The 27,874-nt window shown below is 54.0% G+C and overlaps 1 protein-coding gene across 7 annotated transcripts in view; it reads left to right on the top strand.

Annotated features, from left to right (window-relative positions):
- ATF7 (activating transcription factor 7) overlaps nt 1-21,199 on the top strand; it is a 63,602-nt gene extending 42,403 nt beyond the window's left edge. For all 7 annotated transcript variants that reach the window (XM_080635455.1, XM_080635459.1, XM_080635458.1 and 4 more), the window contains 9 exons: nt 2,128-2,246; nt 4,882-5,016; nt 5,900-6,057; nt 8,841-8,940; nt 10,431-10,544; nt 11,693-11,839; nt 13,544-13,741; nt 15,414-15,522; nt 18,737-21,199. In XM_080635455.1, the coding sequence (XP_080491581.1) occupies nt 2,128-2,246; nt 4,882-5,016; nt 5,900-6,057; nt 8,841-8,940; nt 10,431-10,544; nt 11,693-11,839; nt 13,544-13,741; nt 15,414-15,522; nt 18,737-18,954 (1,298 nt within the window). In that variant the 3' untranslated portion in view covers nt 18,955-21,199. The remainder of the gene's footprint in view (nt 1-2,127; nt 2,247-4,881; nt 5,017-5,899; nt 6,058-8,840; nt 8,941-10,430; nt 10,545-11,692; nt 11,840-13,543; nt 13,742-15,413; nt 15,523-18,736) is intronic.
- Nucleotides 21,200-27,874: the final 6,675 nt, after the last annotated feature.

The following is a 27,874-nucleotide window of genomic DNA, read 5'->3' as shown; positions in this document are numbered from 1 at the left end:
TTGATTACAAATGGGATCAGGCTCATGGGAGTCGATGGTGAAGAATTTGGGGCAGGGGCTGAAAGAACCCTCACATTCCTAAAGGTGCTTTTAGCTTCAGTTCCCCCCCCTTTCTAAACAGGGTTCACAGCTTTTGCTTGCTCAGTGCAGGGTGTAGGTTGGGCGGGTGGTGATGGGGGAGCAGGAACAGGGGATGGTCCCATCTCCAGCCAAAATCCCACCTGCTCCAACAGGGGGACAGCATTAAAATGATAGAATGGGTTGAGTTAGAAGAGACCTTAAAGCTCATCCATCTCCAACCCCCTGCCAGGGGCAGGGACACCTTCCACTAGAGCAGCTTGCTCGAAACCTTCTCTTTGCAGCCCCCAGAGCTGTAGATTAAACCATGCAGTGAGTCTATGATTCTCCCGGCGCTGTAGATTCCTCCTGTGCCGAAGCTCCACCAGGTAAAACCATGGGTGGGATGCAAGGCTTCAGTTTTAGCACAAGGAACACGGTCCAGCCCCTTTCCCAGCTCCTCTGAGCCGATGCTCAATGGGTTGCTCAGGGGTAAACCACAAAGAACATAAACCCCCCCAACTTGTTTAGCTGTGGGCAGTGCAGGACCAGCCTATTTAACGCTGCCTTTCCCTGTCTGAGATCTTGACGCAGCCGGAGCAGCCGGGGGGTTGTGAGGGCTATAAAGCACGCTGGCTTTGAGCAGTGAGATCCAGGCTGTTATTGCCCTACATTCCTAATGTCCTTTCTGGTTTGGTTTTATTAAGCCACCATTTTGTCTCTGGCTTTTCTTGTTCTCTCCCTCGCTCTTGCTTTGTGCCGAGCCCAGGGCAGCCGCCTGTGTGTTAATGTGCAGGAGGATTCAACGTGCAGCTCTCGCCGTGCTGAACCTAAAGCGAGTCCTAAGGAATTGGTCTCTCTCTGCTGGTTAAAGCTGGTAGAGATTTGGGCTCCAGGCCCATGTGCACGGCTTGGAAGGACATTGCTAAACAGGGAATGGTCCGGAAAGAGCCCAGGGAGCTGTTAAAGCACTGGAAAAACAACCTCCTGCCGAGATCTTGAGCTGACAAAGTTTCTTGGTTTAATGAAGAGAGATGTGGGGGGGAAGCAAAGTGTGCTCGGAGGAGACCTTTGCTTTATCGACAAAGCCAAAAGGTAGGGTTTGAACAGGCTGGCAAAAACGTGTAGTCCTGGGACAGGGAGGGGAAGGAATCACTGGAGTTGCTTCCCGAAGACTCCCCACCCCTGGCTGGAAAGGGAATGGGATGTTTCCCATAGCCCCTTCAGCTCGCGCACTGCTACCGCGGCTCACCCAGGGAGCATCCGTGCCAAGCAGCTGATGTTTTATGCAGGAGGTCAGGCTAAACTATCCCAGGGATCCCCTTTGTGCTTCAGAATCCATGTGCTTCTGCTGCCAGATGGATTCTTTCGGTGCAGTGTGCTCGGGCCGGATTCCCACTAGTACCTGGACTGCTGACCTAACGTCATGCAGCACGAGGCTCGCCGGGAGCGGGGCCATTGCTTCCTGCTTTATAGCCTGGGTGATGGCCAGAGAGATCATGACTCAACGTGTTAATCTGGTGGAAAACGGGCCCCAGAGGGATGGCTTTGGACAGGGTGGTAACGATCAGCACTCCCACGGAGCCGTCTGTCCGAGGATGGGATTAATGCGTGGAGACAGCACGGGGAGGGAAGCGGCTCTGCCCGGCTCTATTCCACACACTGGAGCTGCTCTGGTCAGCTGGTTCCCGTCTCATCACTCTCTATTTGTAAGATCTGCTGTTTCAGGGAGATGAAACCTCACTGATTTCCTTCCTCGCAGCAGCAATTCAGCTGAGGACAGGTGAAACCCCAGGATGGGAGGGACAGGACACGAGCCACAGGCTGGGAATTCTGCAGGAATCACTGCCTGCCTCTCGCTGCCTTGGTTATTTAATACCAGAGAAACAAAATCAATAAGAAATGAGTTCCCCCTTTCCAAATTGTCACTTAAGACACACACCTTAGCAGAAAAGCACTCAGGCTTCCACAACACCCCATTTTCTGGGGGTCCCCAGAGGGGATTAAGGTGGTTCAGGAGGTATTTTCTCCCCTCTCTCTGACTCATGCTTGGTGTTCAACCCCAAACAGATCAGACTCCGACTCCGACTCGGTTCTTGAAGAACTGTGAAGAAGTGGGACTCTTCAATGAACTGGCCAGCTCCTTTGAGCATGAGTTCAAGAAAGCTGCAGAGGATGATGAGAAAAAGGCAAGAGGCAAAGGCCAGTGTTGTCATAGAACAGAGCTAGGTGCATGTCATGAGGGCTGGAGGGGGGACAGTGCTGCGCTGGTGAAAGGCATCGGAAGGTGTTGAAGTGTTGGAGGTGTAACAGAGGGTGTTGGAAGGTAACTTAGTGTCATCTGGGATTTAATATGGGACTTTATTATTTGAACTCAGGCGACTTGGGCTGGTTATCCTGCGATCCGAGGCCTGGTGTGAAGGGATTTTGATGGTTTATTACCCCTTTGGTCTTTCACGTCAACAAAAAACCCCTCAAAGCACCCCCCAAACCCAAGGCAGTGCCCAGCATACCTTGCACCTTGAGAAGGAGACGCAGGAAAAGAGCCAGGACTCTGCTGAGCAGCAAAAATTCACTCAGAGCTTCCTTTGGGATGGAGATCCTGAAGGCTGATGCCTTTAAAGTGCAATCACCAGTGATCAGCTCAGCTGCGTGCCTTTAGCATGTGAAGGGATGCAAACAGAACATGCAAACAGAGCAAGGGGCTCCATGGAGGAGAGGCTGTTCCTAACAAAGAGCTCCTTCCTACGCAAGGTGCTATCGATTCATGCTACCCCTGCCAACCTGGGGAGCACGGGGGGCTGAAGGACACCGGGATCTCATCGGATAGCAGCTCATTAAGGCCATTTCCCCCTCCCTTTCGCAGGAGCTGAGGAGCAGCAGATGCGTGGTGGGCTCTTAGGCTGGCACATACATTTACTAAATTGATCTATGGGCGTCCATACGCTCGCAGTCAGCGGCGCTGCTCGGAAATAAACTGCAGGAGCAGAAGCCGCGTAAATCTTCCCTCCGATGGGCAACGGAGGAATTCAGAATTAAACCTGAAAACTGTCTTTCAGCCTCGCTCCTAATAACAGGGCTCTTTAAAGCAGAAATTGATCTCTCTCATTGGTATGCTGCAAGGGCCTCCTCGGCGCTGCGCGGCTCCGGCTTCCCTGCCTTTTGTTCTCGGCTCTGTGCAGGGGAGAAGGTGGCTTTGCGCTTGTGGTTTCCCATCGAAATGGTTGAGCAGCCCACAGTCTAGCCAGTTGGTTGCTAAGTCAGACCACCCATCTCCTAAGCTGTGCTACCTAATAGCTGCAGCTAAGACCCTTGAGCTGTTCAGTGTTCCCTGGGTTTCGCTTTAGGATGCCTGCAGTCTAAATATTTCTGCCTGCAGCCAGGCAAAGGGGGTGTTGTGAAGCTTGGGGTGGTTTCAGGCATGAGGGAAGGCATTTTCCCTCCTAGAAAATCTCTGCAGAGGCGAGGTCTCCCCAGCCCAGATGGCTTGTCACTCAGCAAACCTGGCCAGAGCTGCCTGCTGCATTTCTGAGATGCTTTCAACCATTTGGCCGCATGGAGCCCTTGTTGCTGCTGCTGTTTGTGTTTTGTCCTCCCGTTCCAAGGGTGGTCTCGACACCAGCATGTTAATTAAAAACATAGACACAGCAGGAGCTTCCCTAGAGGCACTTTAAGTGGTTTGAAACTTTCCTGCATGTTAATCCCTTCTCCTTTGCGATTCCCAGTGCAAGGTCTCCACTTAAGAGGGCAGGTAAATGGTTACTGCACCTACCGCAAGCAAAGCCCCTGCATAAATCAGTGCACCCCACTCCGAGCATCAGGAACGTCCACAGATGCCAGGATTTACCCTCTTTGCTGCAATTTTCCCTCCCTGGAGAGGACTTAAAATGCAGCAAAGGAGGAGGTTTAGGTTGGATGCTCGGACGAGCTGTCAGCGGTCGGGGCGAGTGAAGGAAGGCGCTGGGATTGATTGTGGAGGGAGGGAGACCAGGTTGGACAAACAGCTGTCAGGGATGATTTAGGAAGAGTTTCTCCTGGCCCGGATGGAAGGAGGGACCGACCTGGTGATTTGTGAGGTCTGTTGGAACCCAATTAAATGCAGCATCCTGCAGAGTCTCGCTCCGGTGCATGCTCCTCTGGTGCTCCATCTTCTCCCTGGTCTCCTCTTCCTCCAGCTCTGAGGAAGGGAGAGGCGGCTGTTCCCTTTAGTTATCCCTTCACCTTATTGTCACTTATTGCCCTTTTCCTGTGCCCAGCAAGTCATGAACTGGTTAAAATGGGGCACATGGCACTGCTGGAATCTGGGGGGGGGGGGTGGCAAGTTGCCAGGTTCAGGCATATGGTTGGGTTTTATTTTAATGGGGCGCTCATAGATATTTAATAACTTGCATGGCTCTTTGTTTGCTTTTGATAATCGGGTCATAAAATAATTCAGGCTGATTTATACAATGCTTTACAGCTCTGCTGTGAATGAAAGTGCCTTCTGGAACTCGCAGGCATTTGGCTTTGTTACCTGTTCTCCTGAGCAGAGCCCTTTGAGGAGGGGAAAAAAGCAACCAAAATCGAAACTATGGAAAGAATTGTGTGTGGTGTGTTACTGAGGAGCCACAGAATGGTGCCATCTGGGGCAGAGACTGTCTTCTCCAGGCCTCTGTCGCTGTTTGGATGCGGCTGGCGCGGCCGCCTCGGGCTCCCAGATGCTCTTCAGTCCAGATAAATAATAATCCCTTGGCAGAGCTGTAGCAATTCCTCTGGGAGCAGCCCAATGCTTCACAAACAATGTGAGCCAATTGTCCTTTCAGTCTGTGGCTGCTTTCCTTGTAGAGTGCTGGAGCCCTGGACATGTCTCTGCCCTCCACCCCGGACATCAAGATAAAGGAGGAGGAGCCAGTAGAGGTGGACTCATCCCCACCAGACAGCCCTGCTTCTAACCCACAGTCACCACAGAACAAGGAGAAGGTAGGTCTCCTCCACCATACCCCATGGAGATGTTAGCCTCTCCTCTGGATGAGAAGAAGCTTTTTCTCCACGTGGGTGTCAAGGTTGGATTTGGGCTTGTGAGGTTCCGCTTGTTTTAGAAAGAAAGAGTAAAGTTCGTTTGCTGAAATACACATTTGCTGCCCTGAAGTCTCCACATGGATTTGGCTACTGCAGAAGGTCTTGTGTTCACCCTGGAAATGCTTTTGTGGCAGGACACGAGTGACAAAAAACTGATAAACTGATGCATCTTCTATGAGACCAAGACCAGCTCCCTGTGTCCTGGAGGGCTGGTGATTCAGAGCAGATTAGTCATAGAATCATGGAATGGTTCGAGTTGGAAGGATCTTCAAGCTCACCCAGTTCCAACCCCCCGCCATGGGTAGGGGCCCCTTCCACTAGAGCAGCTTGCTCCAAGCCTGGCTCCTTTAACTCTGGCAGGTTAAAGCCATTCCCCTTGTCCTGTCCCTACAGGCCCTTGTCCAAAGCCCCTCTCCAGGTTTCCTGTAGCCCCTTTAGGCACCGGAGCTGCTCTAAGGTGTCACGTTATCCAGGTGACATTCTCCCTCTGAACAACTTCCTACCCTAGAGATGCTAGCTGGGGCTGGAGCAGTAATCAAGGAGGGGGATTATTTCCCAGAGGCTGCTGCAGACAGCAGGATCTCAATTTCCATGTCCCACTCCCTGCTCTGCCATCAAATCGCTGTGGCTTTGGGTAAGTTTCTCCCCTCGTGCCTCAGTTTCTGTAGCAAAGGTGCCTTCCATTTGCACTAAACTGGTCTTAAGCCATCAGAAGGAAGAGAAAACCAGGTCATCACTAAGCTGATAACTCACAGCTTGTCTACTGCCTGTTGTTCCTCTTCAGGAGATCCCCTCCAAGCCTGTCATCGTTTCTACACCTACTCCAACCATCGTGCGGCCCGGCTCGCTGCCGCTCCACTTGGCTTACGACCCGCTCCACCCTACGCTGCCTTCCCCAACCTCTGTCATCACCCAGGCTCCCCCTTCCAACAGACAGCTCGGGTAAGTGCAGGGGAAGGACACATGCACTGAGGTTCCTCCTGTCCCGTCAGGCTGCCTGGGCAGTAATTAGGTACCTCAATCAGTTCCTTGATGATCAGAACAACCGAGGGGCTGTGGTTCCCGCTGCGGCTGCTTGGGCATAAGGGCCTCGCTGCAGCACTTGTCTGCAGAAGCGGAATGGGGTGGAAGTGCAGGAAGCAGGAACTAATTGTCTCAGGGTAACGAAACGAGGCAAAACTCACCATGGGGAGGAATTAAACCCAGTCCCCCAACATGCTGACATGCCACTTGTTGTCTATGCTCAGAGCAGGGCTTGGCTGGGGACTCCCAAGTTGCTTTTGGAGACTGATGGCGGCAGCGGGAGCGGCGGTAGGAAATTGCCTGCCTCTGGAATGGCTATGGGAATTTCTCAGGCAGCTGTTGCCTCTGAAGTGTAACCTCTCCTGCAACCTGCTGGCCTCCTCCATGGTCAGCTCCTGCCTCGGGAGCTGTTTGTTTCGGCACATCTAATGACCTGCTCCTTGTTGCTCCTTGAACAATCTGGAGCCAAGGCTCCAGAGCAGTCGCTGCAGCGGTTACGAGCCCTGTCACACTGGTGGGTAGCTCCAGCCCTGCACATAAAAGGAAGGAGCCTAAAGGATGCAGGAAACACATTACAGGGAGCCCTCAGGAGACATATATTTAGCTCCACTTCTGTTCTTTGGTGTCAGGATGCATCTTTTTTGCTGTGGTCCTGGCCTCTCTCTAATTACCCTTGTTTGAGGCTGGCTCCTTACATTAACCAGGCCATTTGTTCTGGCTGTCAGTTCATATTTGTGTGTGTGGTTTTTGTGCTTTGACCCTCTGGCACCATCAATCCCGATTTCCTGATGGAAAGTTTTAAATCCTGTCTTGAGGCATTAAGGGGTTAAGTGATTGTCCGGAGGTGTTCCAAAGGGCATTAGAGTCCTTCTGTAACCCAGCCCAGGCACCCACTCCTGAGGCTGTTTGGAGTCCCCTTGTGCTTAGAGGCATGAAGAAAGCAGAACTGGAATAAGCTGGACTTGAATATGATTTTATATTCCCTTTATAGCCCACAGGGGTCGATCCCTCCTCAGGGATGGGGTTGCAGCTTTGAGTGTCCCTTCGTTGGGGCTGGTGCAGACGTGGCAGGGCTGTCAGTGTGACAGAGATGGAGGGGAGGCTGTGACCTCCCTGTAACTTGCCTTGTTAGGCTGGGATTTTCAAAAGCAGCCTGGAGGATTTGGGATGCCCAATAGAAATGAATGAGAGGTGAGCGCTCGCGTTCCCAAGGCAGCCTTAAAAATTCCAGCCTGAGTTATTGGCACCATGAACTCCCCCCTTCCTCTGACCCACAGCTCCTGCTGCTCCCCACCCTGCCGTTACTCCATGCCAGCACAGCTTCCTCTGAGGAGTCAGCCCAACCTCCTCCATCTCCTTTTTATCCTTCCCCCAAAGTCCTGCTCCCAGCAGCTCTGCTCTGCTCTTCCCGGCTCATCTCTGCCTCCATTCGGTTCCCTGCTGCGCTGCTAGGAACGGAGGAGGAGCAGGACATCAGCCCTTGCTGGCAGAGGGGTGGTTTCCTTCCTCTCCCTGTCGTCTGGAGCACATAAGCTCCAGCTTTTCCTCTGTTCTCCTAGAAAGGCTGAGTCGGGAGGGTCCGAGCAGGAGCACAGTGAGGTTTGTGATGCTCTGAAGTGGAGGCAGGGAGTGCGTGCCTGTTGCCACAGGCAGGAGCATTGCATTTCACTGCAGAACGATCTGCAAAGGAGGAATTCTAGGGAATTGTAATCTGTCACAATTAGGCTCCAGTGGGATCTTCTCCTCCCCCAGGGAGTGGGGCCGTTCCTGTCTCCCAGAGCCTTTGTCTGTGCAGACACAGACCAGCTCTCCATCCACTCTGTGTTTGGGAGGTTTTCACTGGAATCAGATTCAGAAGTGGCTGTTAATGGAAACTAAATCAAAGAATCATGGATTGGGTTGGAAGGGATCTTAAAGCTTTTCCAACCCCTGCCACTTGCAGGGGCACCTTCCACTAGAGCAGCTTGTTCCAAGCCCCTGTGTCCAACCTGGCCTTGAACACTGCCAGGGATGGGGCAGCCACAGCTTCTCTGGGCACCCTGTGCCAGCGCCTCAGCACCCTCACAGGGAAGAGCTTCTGCCTCAAAGCTCATCTCAGTCTCCCCTGTGGCAGGTTAAAGCCATTCCCCTTGTCCTGTCCCTACAGGCCCTTGTCCAAAGCCCCTCTCCAGGTTTCCTGTAGCCCCTTAATGCTGCTCTAAGGTCTCCCTTTAAGGAGCCTTCTCTTGTCCAGGCTCACCCAGCCCGGCTCTCTCGGCCATAGGAGATGAAGCCCTTGCAAACCCTCTCGTGGGTGCTCAGCAGACGTGGCTCACAGGACCAGAAGTTACTGGTAGGCAGGAGCAGCCCTTTGGCTGGTGCAAAGCTCAGCCCATGAGGACACTTCTCATCTCTCCAAGGGGGAGCTGCAGCAGCTCTTGGCTGTGCTTTTCTGTCTGTTCAGGTGGACATTGTGCCTCAGCCACCCTATTTTACCCAGCCCGAGTACACCCAGGGGCACATCATATCCCAGGGCCATCCACATCACTGCCAGCCCCGAGTGAGGAGCAGCAGCCGGGATCACCCTGGGGAAGGGCAATGGGAAAAGGAGCCCAAATCCGCTAATCAGAATTAACTTGTGCTTGTGCCCTTGAGCTCGTGGGGCTGCCGGGACAGCATAAACTTGAAACCCTTCATGTGAACTCAAACTGTTGTTTCTGCAGGTCTCCCACAGGTTCCCTTCCCCTTGTCGTGCAGCTTGCAAACGGACAGACCATGCCCGTGCTCCCAGGCCCTCCCGTGCAGATGCCTTCTGTTATATCGGTGAGAGAAGCTTCCAGCACAGCCCTGCATGGCAGAGGAGGGGACAGCGCTTTGCTCCTGCCAAATAGATGCAGACACTTCCCATTTTGTCAGCGTTAAAATATATCTCCCCCTCTGTGCAAGATAAGACTTAGAAGAGGAGGAGGAGGGGGGCAGCTCTGGCAAGGCAGTAATAACACGTCCATCACACTAGAGGGCAATAAGTCTGGAATAAAACAAAGCTTTGCCTGGACAGATGGCTCATGCCATTGATCCAAAGCTGGGAACGGTAGGATCCCTGATTAGCTGCTTCCATTTGGAACAGCGTACCTCAATTGAAAGCATTGGAGCTTGCAGAGAACATGTTGGTTTTGCAGGCCAGGAAAGCCACCCTAGCTTTGCCAGTGGGCTAAAGAGCTGTTGGAATATCAGCCTTGCAGGGTGTGCTTTTCCATACAGAGAATTTTCCATGCTGCAGAGCTCAGGAGCAGATTTGCCTGGTGGGTGGGTGCCTTGTCCATCTTCTGAGTGCTTCAGCTCCTGACCAGGCAGCCCATGTGGATCCTTCCTGTCCTGCTGGGCATGTAACAGCCAAAATCTCCTGCCTCAGGTAACAGGAATGTTGACGTCAAAGCAGGCAGATGCACTGGCAGCTCAGCTCAGCTTGTGGGCATGGAAACATCTTCAAACCTTCCTGTTTGTTTGAAACACACCTTGTGTTTTGTAGTATCACAGAGTTGTGGAGTGGTTGGGTTGGAAAGGATCTTAAGAACATACAGTTCCACCCCTTGCAATGGGCAGGGCCACCTTCCACTGGAGCAGCTTGCTCCAAGCCCCTGTGTCCAACCTGGCCTTGAACACTGCCAGGGATGGGGCAGCCACAGCTTCTCTGGGCACCCTGTGCCAGCGCCTCAGCACCCTCACAGGGAAGAGCTTCTGCCTAAGAGCTCATCTCAGTCTCCCCTGTGGCAGGTTAAAGCCATTCCCCTTGTTCTGTCCCTATGTGTAGTGCTTTACAACAGCACACCTGAGTGGCTTATAAAAGCAAGTGCAAACTCTGTTTTTTTCTCCTCTTTGTGGAGGGAGAAAGCTGTGTGTAGGGATGCTCTGCCTTACCCTTGGTGTTGTGGCAGCTTTGCAGTAGAGCTGTGCGGAGATCTAGAGGGGATCTAATACCCTCCCACTGCGTTTGCTCTCCTGTGCTGGTGGGGAAAAGCCCTCTGGGAGGGCAGGGAAAGGAAGGGAAGGAAAGGAGGGTTTAGAGCTGCCCTCCTCCTGTCCTCAGAGGTTGGTATGGCTGGGTGATTCTGAAACAGGCACCATGGCCACCAAAGGAGTGGCTGCTGGCCTTCAGTGACAGCAGCAGGAATTGATGGCAGCAGTTAAAGGCTGAGCATGTGTCAGGCTTTATAAATGTGCTCAGTTGGGGAATTATTACAGAGCTGCTTTGCGGAGCGCGGCATGAAACCACCTCAGCTTCCAAACCCTTTGTGTTGCTTCCTCCCCAATAGCTGGCTCGGCCGATGTCCATGGTGCCAAACATTCCCGGGATTCCTGGGCCGCCCATCAACAGCAGCGGGTCCATTTCCCCATCAGGACTTCCAGTGCACTCTGAAGCCAAAATGGTAAGTGTTGAATCCATGCTGGCGAGGGCGTCACGTCCATGGCGGTGTCCCTAAGTCTTCAGTGGCTTCTCCGAAATCCTGCCGAGCCATCAGAACATCTTCCCATACCAGGAGCAGGTGTTGGAAATGCCACCAGGAATATCAGGCTCATCAGCACTGCGGCTCTGGCAGGCAGAGGAGGCACGTTGTTGTCAAGGCAAACGTCAGCCCCATCCGAAACGCGGCTGTTTAGTTCTAGTTCCAAGATAACAGATGGGTTGGAGGTGGGCTTGAGGAAGGCAGAGCCAAGAGAAGAGATGCTGTGCTGTAATCCAAGGATCGTGGGAATGGCTTTCATGTAAATCCCTTTAAAAGTTTATAAAAGAGTTTTCCTCTCTTGATTCTTCATGACTCAAACAAGGTGTAAGAAGAGGGGGGAGCAAACCCAGGCCAGGTTGGATGGCGCTTGGAGCAACCTGTTCTAATGGAAGGTGTCCCTGCCCATGGCAGGGAGTTGGAACTGGATGACCTTCAAGCTGCCTTCCAACCCAAACCATTCAATGATTCTCTGATTCTGTGACCCACCCCCTGATTTTTTGGCCTGGATGGGGTGGAGCTGTTTGCAAACCCACCTCTTAGAGCTGCTCACCATTGTCACTGCTCCCACTGCACCCTGTTTTGGTGTCTGCAGGATCCAGGGGCAGCTCAGAGCTACAAGTGGGGTGAGACACCCTAAATGCTGAGGCATGAAGGAGCTATCCTGCCCCACTGGCCTGTATGTGGCTGCTCTGTCTGCTTGCAAGACATGGTCTCAGTCATGTATAGGTCCTTCTCCATCCCAGAAGGACCCCTCTGTGGGTGATGAAGGACATTTGGGCTCTGCAGCCTGTTCAGTCCATGGTCTGTCTGCAGATCCTGCCAGCTGGGAGTGGACTGGTGCCAGTTGCAGTAGTAATTTTGGGATGTGGACACCTGTCTGCTTGGGCCTAAGCTGAAAGCTGCCTTTGGGAAGGCCAGATGGTGATGGCTTTCGGTTGGATTTGAATCAGCCGCAGTCTCTGAAGAGCCCAGTCCCCAGCAGCCTGGCTCCTTGGGTGACAGAGGAGCTGGTTAAAGCCTTCACAGCATGGAGAACAGGTCCACTGATGTCCTTTTACCTCCTTTAACAGAGGCTGAAGGCCAGCTTGACTGCGTCTTCCTCACTGAACGGCAGCAACCTGGTGGTGGGCTCAGCCAGCACGATGGTGACCGCACGTCCGGAGCAGAGTCAGATCCTTGTCCAGCACCCTGACGCCCCTTCCCCAGCTCAGCCACAGGTCTGCTGCTGCAGGGCTGGAAGTGCTGGGGTGTTCCTGGGCCTTGGGGAAGGCAGAGGAAAACCTTGTAGCTTCCTGTTTTGCAGAATGGGTTAAAACCCCTTGTTTTTCAATGCTGCTAATGCTCTCCAACACCACCAGGCAGCAAACTTCAGCAACACGTTCATTTGCTTGACAAGGTCTGGAGTTTGGAAAGAGTATTTTCGCTCTCTTCTCTCTGCTCAATTACTGGGGTTAAATGCTCCCCTCTTAGGCAATCAGCTCCAGTAGCTCCTGCCAGCACACCAAATGCCAGCTTTCCATCAGGATCGCCACCTGCTCCGTCAGTTAGATAGGCTTCCAAAAGTTTAATATCCATATGCTGCCTGACAGCGAGTACCCGAGTGGAACTGCACTCCCTGATTGTGGTGGTGTAATTACAGAGCCCTCGCAGACGCACCGGCAAGGTTGTGCCTTTGCCCTCCCTGCCTTTTCCCTTTGTCCTCCCCAAATCAAAGCAGGAAATATGTGGCTTTACTTGTACCAGTTGCCTCTGAGAGCTTCTTTAGCTGGAGGTATCCAGGGTAAATTGAACCCAGCTTCATTCTGAAAGCAGATTATCCGCTCCCAAGCTGGAATTTGTTTGTGCTCTGTGAATGAGTTACTGAACCCAAGTGGAGATGGCGCTTGGACCCGTGCGTGGTTGCGTGCGTCAGAGTGGGACTGAGTGCTCCCAGCCCTGCAGCTGGATGTCACCCTCTGTCAGCCGATCCCTGATCCCTGCCCATGTGGGAGTCTCCAAAGTGCTTTTTAAGCTCTCTTTAAGTGAACTCAAAAGGAAGGTGGTTTCCTCGGTGTGGTCATTTACCACGTTAGCTCCTGGGCATGGAGGGGAGGAAACTCCTGCTGTTGGTTATGTGCAGTTAGCTGACTGGAGGAGTTTGGGATTTAACTAATTCCCTGACTTTCACACATTCACTGGCTTCAGGATCCCAGAGAGTTCATTTAGGAAGTTTGCAGACTCCACTGAGGAAGGGCTGCCAGAAACACCTGGAAAAGGCTCTTTAGAATCATAAAACCAACCAGGTTGGAAAAGACCTTTAAGCTCATTCAGTCCAACCCTTACCCCAGCACTGCCAAGGCCACCACTAACCCATGGCACTGAGGGCCTCATCTCCACAGTGTGTGAGCACTTGCAGGGACGGTGACTGCAGCCCTGCCCTGGGCAGCCTGTTCCAATGCCTGAGCGCCCTTTGGGGCAGGAATTGTTCCTCAGCTCCATCTAAACCTGCCCTGGTGCAGCTTGAGCCCGGTTCCTCTTGTCCCATCCCTTGGGAGCAGAGAGCAGCCCCCTCCTGGCTCCATCCTCCTGTCAGGCACTTGTAGGGAGCGATCAGGTCCCCCCTGAGCCTTCTTTTCTGCAGACTGAACCCCCCAGGTCCCTCAGCCGTTCCCCATCCCACTTGGGCTCCAGGCCCTGCACCAGCCCAATTGCCCTTCTCTGGCCCCGCTCCAGCACCTCAATGTCTCTCTTGTAGTGAGGACCCAGAAGTGAACTTTATCCCCACCTCCCCTGTCTGCCCTCGCTCCATCCCTGCACTGAGCAGCTCTGGCTGCTCTGCAAAACCAAGTCTCTTTTAACGCCAGTTTCCTCTGCCAAACCTGGTTGTGCTGCTGTGTGCCTGCCTGTCCACAGCAGAACTTCAGTGTCTCTTTCCCCACCAGGTTTCCCCAGCCCAGCCCACCCCCAGCACCGGCGGGCGACGAAGGCGCACGGTGGATGAAGACCCCGATGAGCGCCGGCAGCGGTTCCTGGAGCGGAACCGGGCAGCAGCCTCCCGCTGCCGTCAGAAGCGCAAGCTCTGGGTGTCTTCCCTGGAGAAGAAAGCTGAGGAGCTCACAACCCAGAACATCCAGCTTAGCGTGAGTATGTAACTGAGGCTGAGCACAGCCCCTTGCCAGCGTTAGGACCGTCACTCCGGAGGGAGCAGCTTCCCCGTGCTGCAGAGACAACGTGCTGCTGTCTGGAGCAGGAGTGCTGCCTCTAGATTTCATAGGATCATGGGATGATTAGGGTTGGAAGGCACCTTAAGCTCATCCAGCTCCAGCCCCCTTCCACGGGCAGGGACACCTTCCACTAGAGCAGGTTGCTCCAAGCCCCATCCAACCTGGCCTTGAACACTGCCAGGGATGGGGCATCCAAACCTTCTCCATTCAACCCATTCCAGTGCCTCACCACCCTCACGGGGAACAACTTGTGCTTTATATCTAACCTGAACTTCCCCTGTTTCAGTTTGAGCCCATCACCCCTTGTCCTATTGCTACAGTCCCTGATGCAGGTCCCTCTTCAGCATTCTGAGTGCAGGAGTGCAGGGGGTTCTCCCCAGAGCACAGCAGAGGTGCAGGATCCCCTCCCTGAGCTGCTGCTGACACTCTGGGGGTGCAGCCCAGCACACAGAGGGAGTCTGAGCTCAAGCACACACTGAGGCCAGGTCATGGGGAGCTTCTCCTCACCCAACACCTTCAACAAATCTCACTCCCTGCTTTCCATCCTGATGCTCTGCCTCGAGCGGGCCATGGAGGAAGAACTCTCCAGTGCTCTAGTTTCTCTCCCTGTCTCCTCAAATGGGCTCTGCCCATTAAGGCAGCAGCTCAACGAGCAGCACCAGCCTCTCAGGAGCAGGGCATGGAGGCCCCAGGAAGCAGCTCCCCTGCGTAAGGGAGAGCTCTTTGCTGGCACAGGGTCAGCAAAAGCAGCCCTGGTTCGCTTCCCTGCACAGAGGACCTGGCACCAGGAAGAGCAGGGAAGGCTCTGCAGCCCCACTGCTGCTTTTTCCTGGACAACGGGGTTTTCCTGGTTCTCCAGCAGCATCCTGGTGTTCCTAACAGAAGTGTAGCACATGTAACATAGAGACTTCACTTCCATTGCTATCAGCCCCCTTGTTAATGCCAAGCATTGAAGGGTCTGCAAAGACTGAGCTCAGGTCCATTCTGAGCTTTTTCTTTCACTGCTGGCTTGTGACTCATGTGCTGGGATTTTCAATAGCACTGATCATGGCATTTTCATTCTCTTCCCAAGATAATTATAGATATTGTTTCCTCAGGCAGTTTTGAAATACAATTGACTTCATTCCAGCTGGTTCTCCAAACATCTCAGCAGAGGAATAACACACTTGCACAAAGTCTTCAGGGCAGTAGATCTGCTTTACAGACGAAGCCTACGGAGGTACCGAGAACTTGGAGGAGCTCTGATGTTCCCCAGGGCTTGGCATGGCCTGAGCTGGTTTTACACTCAGCTTCTCACTCTGTTTAGTTTTCCATCAGAGCCAACAGCATTTGCAAGAGGAATCAGGCAAATGTATGTCCAGGATTAGGTGATGAACATAGCAAGGGGCTGCTGGAGGGAAATGTTTGTTCATGTCTTACACACTAAATTCCCCAACCCCAAAACCACTGTTTAGTGTTCCTGGGCTGGAGACATCTGAGATTAGACAACACATTGTAAGTTGGTGAGGCACATTCATCAATGTCCTGCTAGAGGCTATTGCCAAGAGCATGAGTGATGCACACGTGTGTGTTTGTTTTTCCATCCCAGAATGAAGTTACACTACTGAGGAACGAAGTTGCTCAACTCAAACAGCTCCTGCTGGCTCACAAGGACTGCCCTGTCACTGCACTACAGAAGAAGACACAGGGCTATCTCGGTGAGTGGTGGCTTTTGCTGGTCCTTACTGCCTTTTAAGTAAGTCTAAACAGATGAAACGTGTAGGACACAAAGGAGGGGAGTTTTCGTCTTAGTCTCTGCTCCATCACCTTCCAGCTGCTGCTGGTGGCAGGACAGGATAGACCTTGGTCCTGCGTTTTCTGCTGTTATGGCCTTTAAAGCCTCAGTATTAAGGAGGATCCACCCAATGCTGGAGCTTCAAATTTCCACCAGGTTAACCTGGTTTATAAGATCTTGAAGCCAGGCAGAAAGGGCCACAGTGGTGTGAAAGCACCATAGGAAGGAGGTAGCTCATCTCCTTCCCATCTCTCTAGTGTTGGATACTTGACAAATATCCTAGATAGAATCACAGCATGGTTTGGGTTGGAAGGGACCTTAAAGCTCACCCAGTTCCAACCCCCTGCCACGGGCAGGGCCACCTTCCACTGGAGCAGGGTGCTCCAAGCCCCTGTGTCCAACCTGGCCTTGAACACTGCCAGGGATGGGGCAGCCACAGCTTCTCTGGGCACCCTGTGCCAGCGCCTCAGCACCCTCCCAGGGAAGAACTTGTGCCTAAGAGCTCATCTCGATCTTCCTTCTGGCAGGTTAAAGCCATTCCCCTTGTCCTGTCCCTACAGGCCCTTGTCCAAAGCCCCTCTCCAGGCTTCTTGTAGCCCTTTTAGGCGCTGTAAGACTGCTTCTCCCTGGAGTGTAGGCCAGCGTCTCTCCACCCACTGCCAGGCAGCCTGCCAAGCCCTTGATATCCTCTTTGAAGTGAAAAACTATTGCTGCTCTGAAAGCAAAGCCAGAGTCAGAAAGGGCCAGACTCTATAAATGACATCATGGGGCTCTAGATCTCATTCTCTGCAATTCCCATCAAATTGGCTGAGGTTTGGGAGTAAGAAGCCTCTTTTTATCTTCTTTTCTTTCTTTCATTTTTTATATTGCTGCCTATTTCATTATAATCAACCCGGGAGCTAAGCGTTATGTCTGGATTCTTATGTCATCTCCGCAATAACAATCCCACACTGTGGTATTTGCAGAAAGGCTTTGGGAGGATGCTGGGGTCCCCTAGCGTTGCCTGGATTAATGCAGGGATGGGATGGATGGAGATAGGAAAAGGAAGGAGGAGACAACAAAAGCCTGGAAAGCCGGCCCTGTCCTTCCTGATTGCCTCCCGATTCCCATCTCCTGGCTCTCTGAAGCACTCTCCTGTGCAGTGAGGCACAAATACGTGTTGTACAGGGCACAGCCAGTTTATTTTCCCTCATTACAGTGACTCAGAGCTTGAGTAATGTGGTCGTGAAGCTGCTCGCTGTCCCCCAGCCCTTGCAGGCAGGTGTATAATGCAGAGAGGCAACATGATTTTTCCTGTTAACTTCCCAAGTTTACAGTTCCTATTATTATTCCTCACAGTCTGTCTACTCCAATAATAGGAATCCATCACACATCTGAATAATAAAAAGGAAATTCACCCCCTCACTCCCCCCCCATCCCCGGCTGCCTTTTTTATTAGTGAGATTTGTGACTAAACAGGTCCTTAAACAAAAATGCCAGATTCCCTCGATGGAATTACAGCTGCCTCATGTACAGTTGGGTTGTTTTATTTGTAATACCTTGTAAATCTGCTTTTTTGGGATGCCAGACTCTTCTATTGCTCTGCTCGACCTTCTCTCATCACTGAGTCAGTTTTCAGATCTCTGCTTGGCTGGTGAAGGCCGAGCCAAGGTTCCACCAGGTAAAACCCACTTGGGAAAGGAGTCCAGTGTTCTGGAAGTGTTCAAGGCCAGGTTGGATGGGGCTTGGAGCAACCTGCTCTAATGGAAGGTGTCCCTGCCCATGGCAGGGGGTTGAAGCTGGATGAGCTTTAAGGTCCCTTCCAACCCAACCCATTTCATGCCTGATTCAAGCACCCAGTAGAAATCTGAGCCCTAAAGAACATTTCCCAGTTCACAATAAGGTTGTAAACCTCTTCTTTGACTTTCTTTCCCCTCGTGTCATGGGATTTGCCATCTTGACGTGGAAGAAGTATCCCACCTCATGCCATTATTTTGCTCTTTTAAGGGAAGGTGACCGCATCTTACCCGTAATTCATCTAGCCAAGTGCACAGGAGGGAATTTCTTCCTGACATGTGTGGATAATGAGCGTATACCCCTAAAGAGAGAGGTCTGATTGCTCTCGCCTTGGCATTTGATAGGTCACAAATTATCCTCTGTGTTAGAAGCTCTGCACAGGGGCACAAGGGGCTGTTTGTGGGAGGGAATCCAAAGTGTTGGCAAACCGATGCACATCGCTCGGAATAGAGCGCAGGAGAAGGTCTCTGCCTCCATCCCTTCAACTGCTTCAGGTTAGGAAAAGAAATGGAGCAAGGAAACAGTTTGTGATGGGCTCTAATTGATTTTAATGTTCTAGAGGACAATAAAGAGCAAACCAGGTAATTTCTATTAAAAATGGCCAGAAAAAGCCCTGCCTTACCGAAGGGTTTCAGTGCACGTTTACCCGTGTGCTCACCAACAGATGGCAAAGCCTCTGAAGGAGCTATTGAGTCTCTGGGCTAAATGGCCTTGAACCAAGTACCATGCCAGGAAACAACATGTAGGAAAGTTCATTTCTTCTAATGAGGAAACAGATTTATTACACTAAAGGTTAGGCAGGGTCTGCTTGTCCTCGGTGTGCAGCTTTATGCCTTCCTGGCCTCAATTCAGGACGATTTGTCGGTGGTTCACTGAGGGATGGGGCCAGCAGGACCCGCTGGGTCATTATGTCCCAACTCTAATCAGTTTTATTTCCAGTCCTCACTTGCTTTTGCCAAACAGCTGCTTAAGGAGGGGCCCGGCTTGGTGGGAGGAGCTGGGATTCCTGCAGGGATCAGCCTCTCTGCTCCAGGCTGCTTTGCCTGGGAATTTCAAGGCCAGGTTTAGATGGGGCTTGGAGCAAGCTGCTCTAGTGGAAGGTGTCCCTGCCTGTGACAGGGGGTTGGAACTGGGTGAGCTTTAAGGTCCTTTCCAACCCAAAGCATTCCATGGTTCTATGATTCAGTGAAAGGTGAGTGTTGAGTAAATCCCTGACTAATTTCTGCACACACTTTGGAGCAGAAGCAATCTCCCATCCCACCGCCTTGCTGCTACCACCCGGTAGCAGCACGCACAACGTCACTGTAACCTTATTTTCTTCTCTTTTCCTTCCATCCCTTTCTCCTTCTCTGGCCAAGCAGAAAGCCCAAAGGAGAGCTCGGAGCCCACGGGCTCCCCTGCTCCCGTTATCCAGCACAGCTCCGTGACGGCCTCTCCCAACGGGCTCAGCGTGCGCTCGGCAGCAGAAGCAGTTGCCACCTCGGTGCTCACGCAGATGGCGAGCCAAAGGACAGAACTGAGCATGCCGGTACCGTCACACGTCATCATGGCCCCACAGTCCCAGTCTGCTGGCAGATGATGTCCCAGCCTGGGCGTGTGACCCGGAGCTCCCCACCACTCGCAGCCGCAGAGACTGATGTACCCGTGGCCCTGACGAGTCGGGGAATGATGAGGATTTGTATTTCTTTTCTTCTTTGAGTCTTTTCAAGTGAGTTGAGGGCAGCCTTGGCGCTTCTCACAATGCATAGCCTGTACAGACCCTGCCCGGCCACCGCCTGTCCCCACGGGACAGCCACACCTCTTGGGGTTGACAACCTGTCAGCTCGCAGAGTGACCCGAACACGCAGAGCTCACTTGGAAAAGCACCTTGAAAGGTTCGCTTTCAGGTATCAGTTACATTAACACTAAACCTCCATGCTCAGTGCATCCCCTTGGCGCTTTCACTCTTCCAGGTCCCCCCCTTTCTCCCTCCTCCTCCTCACTCCCAGCAAAGGAAAACAGCTCTTGGGAGGCTGTGACATTTAGTCGTGCTGTCAATGTATTTTATTTTTAACAGCATGCTGCTTCCAGGCATCTGCTCCCCCCTCTGCTCTCGCTACCTGAAACATTGCACCTTCGCACAAGAAGCCTCCCTGAGCTCCGAGGTTAAAGGGATCGAGGTTTGTTTCCTCGCATACTCACTCCCAACGTGCCAGCAACAGGTTTTTGGACATGTTGGGAATGGAATTGCCATAAATCAGTTTGTGCCCAGTGATTGGGAGAGGGGGGGACATGGGGCTGGGGACACACACACGTGTTCCCGGTCGCTTGTGCCGCACCAGGAGCTGCAGACGTTCGTGGATGCTCTCGTACTGGGATGCTGTGGTTGCTGGAGTAAAGGTACCGGCTGGTTTAGCAGCAGAGGGGCTGCTCTCAGTCTTCCCTGCAGGAATTGGTGCTGCTCTATGCCTGCTGGGACCGGTGCAAAGATGCTCTGGGAGGTACATGCAAGGATGAGCTGTCCCAGCAGGCAGGAATAACTCGAGTCCCAGAATTCATCATCTGCTCCCAACTCCACTACAAAGAAATCCCTCCATTTCCAAGGATCATCTCCTCTACACGTAAACTCTATGACCTTAACAATGGTGGCCTTAACTCATGAATTAGTTGCCTGTTCCAAGGGAGGGAGCACAATGTAGTGTTTCTTTTTGCCTGGGCTTTTACCTCTTCTTCACGATTCTCTTCCGCTCTTGGTGGAGCATCCGTTGCTTCCTAGCCAGAGCAAAGGAAGAGCAGAGCTTCCAGTTTCATGGAGTGGGTTAAAAACCCACCCTGGATGTTGAAAGACGCTTGGAATAGGGTCGGTTTTGGGGGGTGTGTGTCTCTGTGTGCGCTTCCCGAGGCGGCAAGCGACTGGAATCAGGGATTTGGAAGCGGGAAGGGGTGCTCCATGCGCTCAGGCTCGTGGAAGGAACCTTACCAAAGTCCGTGGAGCTGCAGCAGTCCTTGGTCTTCCTCTCCTCCTCGCGAGGTCCCTTCTCACCTGAGCTCTCGCCCACCTCAGGTTGCACTCGCCACTTTTGAGCCAAGTTGGTGGTCAAAGTGATTGCGTTTGGCTTCTCCACACTTGGAAGGTTCCCAGGGACAGCAAAACCCAAAGCATGGTCTGAGCAAGAAACCACATCCCGTTGGGGATGGGGGCAGCTCAGCCGTTGGTGTTTCTAATCGATGGGATCTGGCTTCCTACCCCTTCTTCCCTCTTCTTCAGGTTCTCCTCACCTTGGCAGTGCTGGCCACGGCGGGTCTGGGTTCGGTTGCTTGGTGCTGCTGTCACGCTCCTTTGGCTCCTCTTGCTTCCAAAGTTGTCTTGTGCGGAATCGGGGTCACTTCTGGCCTTGGCAGTTCTCATTCCCGGTTCAGATCCTCCACTTGTTTCTGGAAAGCTGCTTCTGCAGAGTCTGTACCCAGCTATTGCAGCTCTTCCTATCCCAGCGTTGTTGGGGTGCTGCAGTGGGGGTTTCAGGATGTCTGAGCACCTGGGCAGAAAGAGGTTTCAGCCAGGCCAGGGATCAGGAGCTGTTTAGGATGGGCAGGAGCTAAAGCCAGAGGGTTTTGCAGGACATGGAAGATCCAGCCTGGTTCTGCCTCCTCTCTTGGAGGTGCTGCTGGGTGCGGGTTGTGGAGCTGTGACAGGCAACAGGAGAAAACCCCATCTATAACCCGCGTTGGTCTTGAGATCTGCCCAGTTTGCTTCAAGGCGGGGGGGGGGAGGGAGGTTGGAACAAGCGCCTTTATTTCCCTGGAAATAGCAGGAATGACAAAAATGTGTTCTAAACATATTTGCTTCCTTGAATCCCTGTTCTTGGTGTGCAGTGCTCCGGGCTGGGTCCGACAGCAGCTCACCAGCTCCTCCTAGGCTCCGCAAGCGTTCGGCTCTGCAGGAAAAACCCCATCTGGCCAGGGATGAGGTTGATGGAAGGAAGGGAAGAAGCAGGAATTAGGCTTTGGGCTCATCCTGCCGCTGGTGCCTTGGTTGCTTCATGGTGTTGGGGTCGGTTGGATGAGGCAGAGCTGAGGGGATGGTGGGGTTAGAAAGGGGGAACATTGAAGAGGCAGCAGATGGGGACAGGGCCACACACGGCAGCGCTGGCATTGAATGCAGCAGCTTCCCGGCCCTTAATGTTGCCTTTAGGGACTAAAAGTGACCCGGTTTTCTGTGGTGGGAGAGCAGAGATCTCAGACACTGCTGGTGATGAACGGGGACACAGAGAGTGGTTCTTCTCCTCGTCTCCCTGTCCCCCGTGCTCCCGATGCCATCCGTGCTCCCTTGTCCCTCTGTGCTCCCCTGCTTAGTGCCTTGGAAAACACCCAAATCCATGAAAACACCATTGTAAAGCTCCAAACCTGGGCAGGGAACAAGTGTCTGACCAAACCTTAATGGTTTCCTTCATTTCATCGACAGGGTTCCAGCTTTCAGTGTCCTTTTTGGGGGTGTTTTACCCCCAAAGCATCTGATACCTGAACCACTGCTGTGGAAGCAGGTCCCAGAGCAGGGTTTGGGTCTTGCCAACAGCATCCCTACAGTGAGGAAAGCAATCAAAACCCCAGCATGACCCTTTGCTAACGCGTCTCTCCCCCAGCCAGCAACTGGATGGAACCATCTGATCCCATCCCGGTGTGATGAATGGACTTCCCAAGCCATAAATGCCACTTTGGAGCACACGGGGTGAGGTTTATCCTTCTTGTGGTCGCAAAAGCTGACGCTGAGCCAGACCCAAACCTCAGGAGCTGAATGTCGTTGGTGGCTGTTGCTTTGTCAGTGGGATGGACACATTTGGGTGCCTCTTTCCAGGCTCTCCACTGTGTTCTCCTCTCCTGGATCATGCCTGTGCTGATCCCAAGGAGCTGATGGGCTCTGAGCGCTTCCAACAGCTCCAAAGAGCCGAATGGCTGCTGGGTTCTTGCCCTGCCTCATCCCCTCCTTCTTCATCATGTCTCTGTGAGGTTCCTTCTGCAGGCTGTAGGTGTAGAGGGCAGGTTTTGCCTTTGGGGGTGGTTTTGGGTGTAAGGTGTTCTTTCCAGCCGGTTTGGTGATGCAGGTTCCCCCCAGACCCATGGCGATAGGAGAGGGTGAAGGTGGCGTTTTCTTCTGCTCCTGGTTCAGCTCTTCCTTGAAGACGTTCAGGGCAAGAAGCCCCCCCGGTCTCTTGCTTTGTGCTTCAGGGTGATTCCTCCTGCTCTTCACATGCTCCCAAGGGATGGAGCACCCCAGACCCTGCTCTTTGCCTTAGCTTGAACCCTGCTTAGGTTCACCCAGCATCATCCATCCCTCCTCTGGGGCCCATTTGATGTGATCCTGGGGCACCTGCAGGAGTTTGAAGGTCACCTTTTGGTGGTGAGGGAGGTCGGGAGACCCCCAAGGGTGGCACCAGCCACTGGGATTCATTGTCCTGGTGAATAGAAATGGCTGAAATCCACATCCCAGCGTGGTTGTTCCCCACCTGGACCCCAGGAATGCTCCTTCCTCTCCCTTGGCCTCCAAATCCCTTGGGATTAGGGAGGTTTTGGGGTCGGTGCCGCCTTTTCCTCCCCAAAGTAGCTCCTTGGTTCTGGATTCCGATGGCTCAGCAGATGTGGTCGGTGTTGGACTTTATGGACCCGTTCCGCTCTGGTTCCCCCCCACTTCCATGCCCTGAAACAAGCCCAGGAGGTGACAGAGGGACACAACGGAGGCTGTGGGGTGTCCCTTTGTCCCCCCCACGCTGCTTCCTATGCCAAGCTTCCATGGGAGAAGCCAAGAAAAAGGACCCCTCCCCACCCCGAGGGTGTAGTATCTATTAAACCCCACGTATCTATTGAGTATATACAGCCCTATATAGACGTATAAGCAACTTCCCAAGCGGATGCGCAGCTCCTCATGGTTTTTCCAGCTGTAACCCCCTTCCCGCGGTGTCCCCCCACCCTGTGAGCGGGTCCTCACAGCTCCCTGGGGACACGGGGACACACGGGGGGGACACGTCTCGTACCAAACATGTAACGTGCCTTTTATTTATGCTGCAAATATAACATTAAATATTACCCAGGAGCCGGTGGCTGCTGCCCTTTGCTTCCGGGGAGGTGACCTGGGTTGGTGGCACCCGTCTGGGGGACACGGGGTGGTTGTCACCCACTTGGGGGATGCGCTCAGTCCTCCTTGGGGGCACCATGGGGTTGTCGCCTGCCTGCGTGACACCATCGAGCCATAGCTTGGGGTACCGCGGGGTGGCAGCCGGTGACCCTGCCTGTGGAGGGGGGGAGACAGGGTGGTCCGGGGCACCCACGGGTAGAATTGGGGCGATTTCCGCTTGTTTTGGGGCAAAGGGAGCGGGTGAAACACGGGCTCGTGTGTCCCGTCGGGGCTGCAATAGCGCGGCGCGGCCACACGGTGGCGGCCATGAGCCGCGGCGGAGAAGAGGGGGGACCGTGACGGGAGCGGGATGGGGGGGGGGGGGTACAGGAGAGGGGTCCCTGTCTCGGGGTCCCTGGTCGGGGATTGGGGACAGCGAGGGGGGGGTCCTGACTTTGGGGCGTCCCGGTCCGAGGCGAGGGTCCCGGGACTGGGGCGGGTCTCTCGCTCCGGGCAGCCCCGGTGGTGCCGGTTGAGGGTCCCGGAAGAGGGATGCGGAGGGGCCCCCATCCATTTGTCGTCATCCGCCCATCACCCGTCCGTATCCGTCCATCCCCGGGGGCCGTCGCGGCTCGTAAATGGGTTCCATTAGGGGCCGGGATTGATTTAACCCCCGGCCTTTTCCCCCGGGTCCCCCCGCTCCGGCCCGGTTATAATAAGAGGCGGCGGCGGCAGCGGGCTGTGGGGGCGATGGACGGGCGGATGCTGCTGCTGCTCCTGCTGCTGGGGGGGGCCCTGTGCGCGCCCCGCTCCTGCCCCGTGGACCCCGGCCTGGCCCCGGTGAGCGCCGTCAGGGGTTGGGGGGGCTGAGGACGGGCTTTTCTATTGGGGGGGGTGGAACCCTCCGGGTCCGGCGCTGCCGTAACCTCCCCTCCCGACCTCCCCGTCCGACCCCTCCGCACAGGCCGCCGCCGTCTCACCGGGGCCGCCGCTCCCCGCCGCCTTCCTGAGCGCGATGCTCCGGTCTCTGCAGCGGCCCGGCCGCAGCCCCGGACCCCCCGTCCAGCCGCAGAGGTGAGCGGGACCCAGGGGGGGCCGGGGACAACGGGGGGTCCGGAAGGGTCTGGGGGGGGACCCGGGAGTTTGGGGGCACCCAGAGCGGGACAAGGAGGTGGCCTGAATGGTGCCGGGTCCCCGTTAAGGTCTGTCTGTCCGTGGATGTCCCATGTCCGTGTCCCTCAGTCTGCTCCCATCTGTTCCATCGCCTTCTGTCCATCTGTCCCCGCTGTACCTGTCCTTGTCCATCTGTCCATCCTCTTGCATCCCTCTGTCCCCTTCAATCCCTCTGTCCCTGTCCCTCTGTACCAGTCTGTCCTTGTCCATCTGTCCACCCTCTTGCATCCCTCTGTCCCCTTCGGTCCTTCTGTCCCTGTCTCCCTTTGTCCATGCATCCATCCCACCCAGTCCATGCGTCTGCTCCATCACAGGGTGAGGGTCCAGCCCCAGCTCAGCCCCCGCAGTTGGGACCCTCCGGCCGCCCCCTTCTGGACCATGGCGACGCCGCAGCGCTTCGGCCGCCGCCGCTGAGCCTCCACCCGCTGAGTCTGTCCCAGTGTCCGTCCATGGTCATCCGTCCCCCAATAAACTGATGCCACCCCCGTAACAGTGATTGTTCATTGGTTTGGGCTTTAAAACGTGGGGGTTTTCTTTATTTCTTATTTTAATTCTTATTCTGAAACATTTATTTCATATATTTTTCTATTTTTTAACCTTATTTGCTTGTTCTCTGCCAGGAATTGCAGTGGGCAGGGGGTGGCAATGTCACACAAGGCACCTCAGACAGAGCAGGGATGTGTGCAGGGGGATCCAGAATGGGGCTGGGTGGGATGAAGGTTCTGGCACAAGGTAGAAATCCCCCATCAGAGCATCATCCATTGGACCATCCATTAGAATTCAAATTAAATCCAAAGGGATCCCAGTTACCTTTTATACGGGGGAAGGGGGGGATGTTTAGTCCTAAATCCCATTGGCACAGGTCTGTGGGCTCAGCATACGCATCCCAATTGCCCTTTTCCCTAAAACTCCAGGAACTGAGGGAAAAACAAGGCACTGGAACCAAGCTGGGGGCAGAGGCTGGTGCTTTGATATCCCCCAGGACCAGTGGCCGTGGCATCCGCATGGGATGCTCGGGAAGCTTGGAGACATCAGGAGCCAGCAGCAGGATTTAGGGAAGGTTTTATTACACTTTAGGGAACAGGAAGTGGAGAGCTGTGGGTCTGAAGGGAAGGGAGCAGGTTCAGGACGAGGAGGCTGGGAAACCCCGGATGGGTGAAGGCGGCTGCATGTGATGGATGGATCCTTCCCTTGGAGCACCCAATGGCTGCCGTCCGCGGAGGGTCCAACATCCCCATGCTGATGGTGCTGGAAAGCTGATGCCTTGGTTTGCCATTTAATTGTACCTTAAAAATCAAACCCAAACCAACACGAAACGGCTTCAACTCCCCCCGGAATCAGAGTCGGAGCTTTGGAACAGCAACAGGGATTTAACGTGTTGGCAAAGGAGCAGCCACTTTGCTTCAGCAAGACCAAACCATGATAATATACCCAATAAATGCTGATCCCCCCACGTTCATCGTAGAATCATGGAATGGTTTGGCTTGGAAAGGACCTCAAGATCCAGTTCCGACCCCCTCCCATGGGCAGGGACACCTTCCACTAGGCTGAGTTGCTGAAATGAGGTGCCGAACATCAGAACAAAAGCATGGGGAGAACAAACCAACCTCTTCCTATTGGAAGTTACCGAATCCCCCACCCCATCCAGCTTCATTTCCTTCATCATATTACAAACGGAGAGCAGAGAATCCCCATGAGTTTTCGAATGACTCATTTTGAGCGTTGGCTGTTGGGGATGACTTACACCAGCAGTGGGGATGCAGCGGGGAAGGGGATGCTGCGCGGCTCCTCCTTTAGGTACCTCTTTGCGGAGCTGCCAAACAGGAGAGGAAAGGTGGGGATAAACCATCCCAAAGTGGGTTTTCACTTGGGATGGGGCTCACGGAGCGGTGCTGGGTCATTGGTGCTCCCCTCTCCCCTTCTCACCTGAACCGCTTGGTGTTGATGAGCCAGTGCACGAAGTCCTTGGCCTTCATCTTGTCCAGGTAACGGGTGAAGTCGCTGGTGAAGGTTCCTTCCGAGTGTCGCTTTGTGTTGGACACCAAGGTCTGGGCACTCTGTGGCTCGTATGAGCTCCGTCTGCTCGGGATGGGGCAGACAACGTGGCTTTAATGCACATGGTGGCATCCTGCACCCTTCCGGGCACAGCATCCTCTCAAGCATTGACCGTGTGGAGCATCCTCCAGGAAAGCACTAAGAATCCATGGAAGTAATTTCCCAAGGGGGTCAGCCCAGCCTGGCCAAGTTTATTCCTGACATTATGTGGGATATCTCATCCTATATTATTTGCCCTGTATCTTGGTTGGTTGTGGTGGGTTTGTGCCTCCAACCTGCTGCTCCTGGGAAGGAGAGCGGTGCTGCCCGAGCCTCCTATCAACCCCTCCAGGATGGAGAGATGATGTTGGGGTCCCTCCTCTCCCAAGTTCACCCAGGCAGAGGGTTCCCAATGGCTTTTCCTCCCCATGGAGTGCGGCTCAGCATCCTGCCCAACCCATTGTGCCCAAAGCATCCCGCCCAAAGCTCTGCTCTGCTACATCCCACTGCATCCCATCACTGGTCTGACACAGCTGAGAATTCCATTGGATTGGACCTGGCCATGTTCCCTGCATGGGCTCGGAGAGCCAGGAAGGAGCATGTCTGGAGCAATGAGAACAGGAACGCTGCAGTAGTGAGGCAGCAATAGCAGTGGTTGAGCTGCTCCACCAGCCCCTGCCCATGGCAGCATCTCCTGGACCAGCTCCACCAACATTCCCTACCTGGATGTGTCAGCCAGGTCCTTGGTGCCCATCGGCCACGCTGTGCCCATCAGCATGGCCAACACCAGCCCGCAGAGGTTCAGCCACTGCACGACCTGCATTGGTCCTCCTGGAGAAGGCAAAAGTCACGATAGAGGCATCCACATCGCAATAGAGAAAACCATCACCATGGACCCCCCTGGCCCTGCAGCGTGGCACGGGACAGGTCCAGCCTGGGACAGCCTCCAGCCTGGGAGTCCTGGCAGCGTTTGGATGGGTGCAATGGGAAGTGCGGCCTCACAATTCCCTATGGGCACCTCTGCCATTGCTTAAGAGCAGGCGCAGAGCCCCAAGGAGGGCTTTGGCTAACCTAAAGGTAGAATTCACTGCAAGAAGCCACATCACAATCTCTATTTAGGAGCCCTCTTTCTATCTAGGAGCCCTCTTTCTATCTAGGAGCCCTATTTCCATCTAGGAGCACCATTTCCATCTAGGAGCCCCATTTC

The sequence above is a fragment of the Psittacula echo genome, assembly GCF_963264785.1.
Source record: "Psittacula echo genome assembly, chromosome: 27".
In the NCBI taxonomy this organism is placed as follows: Eukaryota; Metazoa; Chordata; class Aves; order Psittaciformes; family Psittacidae; genus Psittacula; species Psittacula echo.
This window is presented reverse-complemented; position numbering and strand designations above follow the sequence as displayed.